At 34.4% G+C, this 9,295-nt stretch overlaps 1 protein-coding gene across 2 annotated transcripts; it reads left to right on the forward strand.

The window, feature by feature from the left end:
- The first annotated feature begins 3,341 nt into the window (after positions 1-3,341).
- Positions 3,342-6,349, forward strand: LOC143589978 (uncharacterized). Of its 2 annotated transcripts, XM_077070588.1 has the most exons (4): positions 3,342-3,475; positions 4,063-4,233; positions 4,480-5,571; positions 6,089-6,349. In XM_077070588.1, exon 3 carries the CDS (start codon positions 4,488-4,490, stop codon positions 5,550-5,552), a length of 1,065 nt encoding a protein of 354 aa, XP_076926703.1. In that variant the 5' UTR covers positions 3,342-3,475; positions 4,063-4,233; positions 4,480-4,487; the 3' UTR covers positions 5,553-5,571; positions 6,089-6,349. The 2 variants fall into 2 exon arrangements, with proteins under 2 accessions (XP_076926703.1, XP_076926704.1); XM_077070589.1 differs by lacking the exon at positions 4,063-4,233.
- The last annotated feature ends 2,946 nt before the right edge of the window (positions 6,350-9,295 follow it).

The raw sequence follows: 9,295 nt of genomic DNA on the forward strand, positions 1-9,295 counted from the left end.
AATTGTTCTTTTAAGTTTTTTACAAATGGAAAAATGGTTGTTTTAAAAAATGTTGGTAGATGATGAAGATGAAGAGGAATTTATAACAAAGTGAGGAATATATGTTACATATTGTATAGATATATCAAATGTTAGTTTAGTTTAAATGGTTGGTGCTGTTTGTTGTTATACCAAAGGTCGCAGGTTCGAACTCCACTGTCTACACGATTTTAGAACATAAGTTTTAATATTAATCATAGGCTCAGGGGTAAAATAGTAATTTCAACGTTTTTGGGTCAGTCAACTCACGGTTAACTGATGGCAAGTGCACAGACTGACCCCCCCAAATATCACAATGGTCCAAAGTTCGCAAAATCTTTTTCAGTGGTTAACCTATCTCGACGTTATTTTCCAGGGAGACAAAATGCATATTTCTCTTTTTGTAAATAAAGCTGATAAAAATGTATGGGCGGGAAAATAAAAATATAGGTGATTGAGAAGATGCCAGCTATCCAATATTTGATTCCTTTATTAGGCTATGCGTAGTGTAGGGGCTACAAATTGGGACGTTTTGCGCCGTGTGGCGCCCAGTTAGCAAGGGGTGAGAATTTGTTTTTGGTGTGTAATGGTGTAGGGGCTACAATAGTAATAATATATATATATATATATATATATATATATATATATATATATATAATATAAACAAACAAAACAACATACATGCTAGGCGAGAAATAGATCCCACACCTTTTCGCCCCAATATCGCCTGGGGGGCGGTGTTCCTCCAACTTATCGCCCCTTTTCGCCCAAATTATAGCTCCACTACACATCGCCTTAGAGAGGTTAGATAGGTGATTAATAATTTATTATGATTATATGAACTTTAGAAGAAGATTGATTTACGTTAAATCCTAATAATACAGATTATTGAAATTAAAAATGTTTATGTTTACGTTAAATGCTTATGGAATACAGATTATTTGGACAATACTCAAATAATTAAAAATATTGTTTTTTGGGATAAATGCTAACTAGTCATGCAAAACTAGAAAATGAATTCTAAAACGTTGTCTAGTCAAAAAATAAACAGATAAGATATTAAATTCCTGACAGTAATTTACAACATAACAAACAACATTTGAATGTTCTATTAATAATTTGATGACGACTAAAGATTGTTTGCTAATCAACCGTTAAAGTATACACTTTGATCCCTCCACTTAAGTAGTATGGTTATCTTGGTAAAATTTGGATGGTTGAGATAGGAACGTGGTATCAACGATAACACCGCATGTCCGCCTCATCACGCGGCACCACCCAAATCAATGCCAAATCGGAGTGTGGGTGCTGACGTTGGTGGCAGACGAAAGGGATAAGAGAAGTTATGTGATTTGTATCGCACACGTCAAGAAAAATAAAACCGTGTAATGGAAGAGATGAGAAATATGGGCATTTTCATTATTAAAAGATGGTTTATAGACGAAATAAAAGAAAACATTGACGTGCAACTAACGTGGAAGAACAAGTTATTGAAAGTTAGGGGGAACTAAGACAAATAAGTCCCCCCACCATTATGCCATGGGTATGTGTAACCATCACTCACCAAGTCACCAACCACAATTTTGTGTTAACTTAACTCAACATCACATAGCCACTCGTCTTTGTTTTATATTTCAACCTATGTTATACAGATCATTTACCATTCAACCTTCTTAAAATTTACAATAATTCTAATATTTACTAATTTTAAAACAATTTTCTATAAAGAAAAGTAAAAAATAAATATGAGATTAATTAACCCCTCTGGTTATGGTCTATTTAACAAAAGGCTTCCACGTTTTGATTTTTAACCCTGGACTTGAACTTTGAAAATATTACTTTTAGGTCTCTTAACCTTCAAAAGTGACATTAAGGGCATAAAATATTTAAGATGTTTCAGCAATAGAGATGAGATGTTAGGGAATCGGCAACATAAAAGCAACTAACATGGCCTTACTCACAAAGTGGCGTTGGAGGTTCACAGTGGTGTAAATAAAACTTTTGGGTCAATGTGATTAATTCAATTCACTATAGCAATCGAAATTGGAAAGGCACCCTAGTGCAGAATTGCATTAGCGGAGTTTGGAAAAATATTATCCTTGTAAAACCGTCCTTAGCATCTCAAAACATAAGCGTTTTCAATTGCATGAACAATAATGATGGACAAGATGAGTACACTTTATATTTAGACGACTGGACCAAGTCGAGCCCTCTCAAGGCACGATATCCTTCCATATCGAACTTAATAGCCATCAAGGGTTGCAAAGTCTCTGACATGTTGAACGCTAATGAAAACGACCCATTTAGGGGTTGTGATAATAGGGAATAAAACACAAATAATCATGGGATGGTGATAACTTTGGATTGTTCACGTTCAAGGCGTTTCAAAAATAAATTAGAAGATGTCAAAGGAGGAGTACTTAAAAATGAAATAGATAAAATAGGTTCTGCTGAAACTGTAGGGCTGTTCAAAACAGAATATCCGAAATTTCGGATATCCGAAACTTTAGGATAGTAAAAATCACTATCCGAATCCGAAACTTCGGATATCCGAACCTCGGATATCCGAATATCCGAAAAAATGTAAAAAAAAAAAAAACTTTTTTTAATAATAAAAACCATACATCATTTTAAGAATTCAAATTTCTAAATCCAACAAATTAAACATACAACAACCAAATAACAAGTTTCTAAATCCAACAAACCAAACATATAAAAAAATAAAAAATATATTAAAATTAAAATACCGGATAATTCGGATATCCGAAAAATCTGAAAACTGCTATCCGAATCCGAATTTTCGGATATCCGGGATTCGGATATCCGAATTTTCGGATATCCAAAAATTCGGATAGTTCGGATACGGATAGTCGGATAATTCGGATAGTTTTGAACACCCCTAGTTGAAAGTCAATTTCTTCGTTTGGAGGGTTGTAATAAACAAAATACCGTCTAAATAAGCATTATGTAAAAGAAGGATTCTAACAGATCTACAAAACACGTAATTCTCCTAATTTAATAGAAAATATTGAACGTGGTTAACGAGTTAGATGAAAAACCACATACGACAAAAGTAACGGAACAAACTACAAAGACGAAAATAATATTTTATTCTTTAAATATAGAATTTAAATATAGAAGAAAACTTTTTTTACTTTCTAAAAGTACCCAATATATGTAATTTATTTATGAAAGGTATCCATTAACATGTAAACAATGTGGAAAACTAAACATTTTTAACTTTTATAAAAAATTCGTACTCATCTTTTTTGGTACTATACACATTATGACAACACCATTGAAACAGACATCCTCAATATTATTATTATTATTATTATTATTATTCCCCAATTCACATCGTTCCAAATTGACTCAAAATTCATCCAATTCGTTATAAATTTCATCAAATTCTTCAATCAAACACGCACACCTGAACCTCTGATGACGTTATTCAATAGTAATTTCAAACTTTTCATGTTTTTACCATTTAATTTCGGATTAAATTGATTACATATCGATCTGGTTCAGTTGATCTGTGTGTTTTGTTGATTTGGGTGTTAATTGATCATCAGTCGGTTCAATTTTGGTGATTGTTAGTGGGATTTGTGGATAGTGATTTTGTACGCTAGGGTTAGGGTTTTTTTGTCGGATGAATTATTTTAAATTACTGTGATTTAAGATCTGTTGGGTTCTATTAAGAGCATAAAGTTTACATAATTATGAAATAATATGATGATTGTTTTAAATAAGTTCTGTAGATGAAAATATAATTGAGCTGGGATTTAGGGTTTTAATATTGTAGGTAGGTTAAAAATTAAAACTTTCCATTTATTTTCAAAATGATAGGAAGTGATGTGTAAATGTGATGATTGAATCTGCCAAAGGTGTGTCATTTGATACATATATGTGTATATGTGTGTGTATTTGTGTCGTATTGAAGTTATTGAACTCAAAATTATAAAACCATGCTATAGTTTTTATTTTTATATAAATTGGGGTATTATGCAAGTGATGGTTGTTTTCTATAATGTGGTACAACTGCAGGTGTTAGCACATATTGATTTTGTGATTCAAGGTAGTAAACGTTCGAGGGTTGTAGAAGTAATTATTTGAGTGACTTCCAAGATACAGTAAGGTCGATTAAACATTTAGAACGTGATATTTTCGATCAATCCGTAAAGATTCTTTTAACCATTGACAGATTGCATTTTCTTGGTGAGTTTGGATACAAGTAAATGAATCATCTTTCAAACCCTAACTTTTCAATATGTTGGTATTTAATTGTTCTAAAACTAAATTCATATAACTTAAGTACACATAGATTTGATAGATTTTTATATTTAAATCCGATAAACTTTTTGATAAGCACAAAGATGAGATATTCATTTTCTTTTCTGAATCTCTGCATGGTGAATAAATTAGTGTCTACTCATTTGGATGTTTTAAGTTACATATTTACAGTGAAGTAGATGGCAAGTAGAAAAAGAAAAATTCCAAGTGATGCAGACATTAACGCGCTCCACAAAGAATGGGACGAAATTTCGTGCCCTATTTGCATGGACCATCCACACAATGCTGTTCTTATCCTCTGCAGTTCCCATTCAAAAGGCTGCAGATCTTATATCTGTGATACAAGTTACCGACACTCCAACTGCCTAGATCGGTTCAAAAAACTCGTTCCGGAAAATACCAATCCCACCACCGACCCACCTAGTTTAATACCTGCAAATGACAACCCAATTGAAGAAAATTTTGAATTGGCTCCAGGGCCTCAAGATTCTGATATCAACAATAACAACAATAATGATGATAACGATAATAATGATAATAATGATAATGTTAATCATAGATCAGGTTCAAGGTCAAATTCTTGCCTAAAATGCCCTTTGTGTCGGGGACAGGTGGCGGGGTATGAGGTAGTGGAGGAGGTGAGGCAGTATTTGAATGTGAAGTCTCGAAGTTGTTCTCAAGAGTCATGTTTGTTTTCCGGGAGTTATCGAGAATTGAGACGTCATGCTAGGCGGGCCCACCCGACAGCCCGCCCTTCTGATGTTGACCCGACTCGTGAACGAGCATGGAGGAGGCTCGAGCACCAACGAGAGTATGGTGATATTGTTTCTGCCATTCGGTCAGCCATGCCCGGGGCGGTTGTGTTTGGTGATTATGCTATTGAAAATGGAGATAATCGGGTGCCCGGTGAGAACATGGGTATTATGAGCGAAAGCGGGAATAATAACGGGCATTGGTGGACGGCTTTTTTCTTGTTTCAGATGATCGGGTCGATGGAACAGTCACCTGCTGACCGGAGAGGGGTCGGGAGAGCTAGGGTTCCGACAAGGCATCGGCGTCGACGGCTTTTGTGGGGGGAAATATTATTGGGTTTGCAAGATGACGACGACGATGATGGTGATGAGGATAGTGATGATGGTGACCCTTTTGAGTTGGATTTGGTTGATAATAATGATGAAGATCGGGTTCGTTCTGAGAATCCTAGGAGGCGTAGACGAAGGCTGACTCGGTACAGATCAGACTAATATCAATCGTGAAAATCTGGTATCTTTTCTGTTATTTAGCGGGTCAGGTAACGGGGTCAACATGGGTACTTTTTGTGTGAGTTGAAATGAGTAGGGTCAGGTTGCCTGGAAAGAAATGTTAGCTAAAGTTTTCAACTTTCTTTGTGTAATTAGTGTCGTATATGATTATGAAGTGTGTACTGTTTAAAAAGTATCCAACTTTGTTAGTAACATTATTTTGGCGGTTCATGCACTAAGAATACAATTTGGCAACTTTGAGTCCCGACCCGTTTGACCTGGGTCAAGACAGGTACTTTCTGTACAAGTTGAAACTGGTCGGGTCAGGTTGGCTCGAAAGAACGTGTTCACTAAAATTTCCAACTTTCTTTGTGTATATATAGTGTCATATATGATTATGAAGTGTACATTATTTTGATAAAAGAATCCAACTTTTTTTAGTACCATTACCTTATGGCCAACTTTTACCCGTTTGACCTGTTACCCTTTAAAGATTTTTAACCCGATTATCCGTGTACTTTATATTGTTTATGATGCAGATCAAAGCAAACCGATGCATGAAGTTTTTCAGCCGGTGGATGGATCATAATTGAATTTGAATTTGAATTTCAAATCATTGTTATTTGGTCAGATATTATTTGGTTTAAAGGAGAGGTAAGCCTGGAACATTTTCTCCGAGGACGGTTTCGTTTGGTTGTTGGTTCTGTTTGTTGGGTCGGAGATGGTCGGGGCATTTACATTACTCTCTTTGTGGTTGTTTACCTCATTTATGTGAAGTAACTTTAAGGAAACCTTTTTTCATACATGTGCTTTTGGTACTTGTGAGTTTTGTCTGTTTGATTGCCGTTTAAGTATACCACATAATCAAACATTGTTCACCTGAACAAATATCATTGGCATAGAAATCAAAAATAGAAATTAGAAATCGAGAATTTTGTGTGTAAAAGACTTGGTTGTTAACTATTGTAGTATTGATAAACTGTAGAATTTGTTTTGACTAATCTGCACACAATCATCTCCATCCTGGTCTTGCACGATATCTGTGAGAACACATAACAGGGATGCATATGATTGTGGAAACGAGTTGAAACGGTTCTTACAATTTGTCACTTTTACAATCGTTACCGGCTAAATTCTTTACACACAAAGTTCTTGATTTCTAATTTGGATTTTGATATGTGATTTTGATTCCTTTACAATGTAATTTGGATTTTGGTGTTGGATTCTGATGGTTGCATACGAAAAGGTGTTTTGGTAATCTTTGAACATTCCAATGAAATGTTTACAATTCGATCAAACGTCCATCATTTGTACGAAAGTTTTTCAATTACATTCAAGGGAAAACCGATTTTGGAAGGAACTAAATCGAATTCTAAATTCTGGAATTCTGCAAACCAAACCGTGTCTAAAGGTTAATCTGTAAAATGTTAAGGTTTGTTACGGTTCTTTTAATTTGAATAACTTGTTCTTATACCAAGTTTAAAACATATATAGGTGAAAAGGTTATTAGTTTGCTAATCGGGTTTCACATACGAAGAACATGGGTGACACTTCACAAAATCGTGTGATATAAAAGTAGGGATGGTAGAGTCGTGTGATTCACCATAGCTTTAAATTACAAATGGCGCAATTAAGTAGATTCTTATCCTTGACATCATACTTCAAGTTAACATCGGCCTAAGATGTCATCTTGATAAACAACTTCTCACAGCCGAGAATCAAACTCGAAACTAAGAATCATCGGCTTTCTATTCATCCTTGTGTCATGCTATATGCAGTCAAAAACATCATTTTTGTCAAACTTGAAGAACATGGGTGACACTTCACAAAATCGTGTGATATAAAAGTAGGGATGGTAGAGTCGTGTGATTCACCATAGCTTTAAATTACAAATGGCGCAATTAAGTAGATTCTTATCCTTGACATCATACTTCAAGTTAACATCGGCCTAAGATGTCATCTTGATAAACAACTTCTCACAGCCGAGAATCAAACTCGAAACTAAGAATCATCTGCTTTCTATTCATCCTTGTGTCATGCTATATGCAGTCAAAAACATCATTTTTGTCAAACTTGAAGTATATTTTGAACTAGTTCTAACAATGATTTTTAACTCATTTAAACAAATAATGAAGATTTATAACTTTTTTACTCATTTTGTTGATTAGAATTGTATAATTAATATCAAAACCTAAATAACTTGTTTTTTAATCATAATTATCATATGAAATGTTTATAATAACTCATGCAATTGTCAGTCAAATCACGTCTAAAATTGACTCACTATGACATAATAGTAGGCACCTAGTATTCCCCATATAACGCTCCCTTGAAGAATTGATCTTTGTTAAAAAGTCATTTGAAGTAGCAACATGTTCATTTAAACATGTTGGTGGACTAAACCAAAGTGCCAAGCACAACATATGGTTGACAATGTCTTAAGACACGTGATACTTAATTGTATATTGAAGCAATGAGATGGGTGAGCCTGATTATCACGTTTTGTTTTTTTAGGCAAAATGGTTATCAATTTATTATAGTGATCCCGATGTCTTAACCTTTGTTATTAAAACAAGTTTTCTTTCAAAACGAAATAATTATAACTTAAGTGAAAATGATTAAATAACACACAATAAAACAATAACATCATAAAGCATCCACAAAGCGGCTGTGGATATGAAATCCATGGGACCTACAAATGAGGGGAAGGAGGAGCGTGGCGTCGTTGGGAGAAGTCTGGCGTGTCAGGTTTGTGGGGAGAATTGGTTTGAGGAGTTGATGTGGCATTTAAGGTGTGGTTAGTGAGGTTTGGTAGAAAAAAGTACGAGTTTTCTAAAAAAATATAATATGATATGTCGTTGATACAGGCAGTGGCGGATTCAGGAAATTTTTCTGGTGGGTTCACTGCTTTTAGATGCTCCAATTTTATAAGACCGGACATAAATATTTTCGGTCGGTTCGACGGTTCGGATCAGACATCACATAATAACAATATGATATAAGTGTCTAATTTCAACAATCATTCTAGCTTCAACCAATAAATAAACACAGTCGATACAAATATTAAATTGCCTAATTAAATTTCAACAATCAAATTGTTTGTTTCATCAAAAATTTCACATGTCTCGTTATATATGCTCTATGAGCTATAAGATTAGTCATTTTAGTCCAACATTAGCGTGTGACGAGTCTCTTAAACAGTTACTCAATCAATGAACCTTGCTCAGTCACTCTTCACTCTTAAGCACAACGAGGTTATGTTGCACCTTAGAATCTTAGATGGTCCATTGATAGTTGATGATACTTTATACCTTAATTTTCCCTACTACATTGATTATAATTGAGATTTCAGTTTTATTGTTTATCTTGAATGGCAATTGTATTCAAACACATTTAAACATCAACCACCATATGGTTAAATATGTAGCTTGTTAACATAGATGGCATGCGAAAAGTTTACTCGATGTTCAAAATTATTTTCCCTTGTGACACATCTTTGTTATTAATTTTTTGAAAACAATAAGTTAAAAAAAAGTTGAGAGTTTATCTTAAAACAGAGGTTATACAGACACCTCTAAAATGTTAGCACAATCCTATAAAAAAGAGAGAGCACCCAAAACTTTTGAAGGACTTCTATATTATATAGGCGTGTGACAAAGCTTGGTGAAGGGATCCAAGGTGAGCATGGAGTGGTGTGTCTGTGTGTTGTGGGCACTGGGCTTGTATGTATTCTTAAACAGAGTTCA

This window comes from Bidens hawaiensis, unplaced genomic scaffold (genome assembly GCF_021521415.1).
Source record: "Bidens hawaiensis isolate Kalapana, Puna unplaced genomic scaffold, B.hawaiensis_p1.1 tig00038075_1, whole genome shotgun sequence".
Lineage (NCBI taxonomy): Eukaryota > Viridiplantae > Streptophyta > Magnoliopsida > Asterales > Asteraceae > Bidens > Bidens hawaiensis.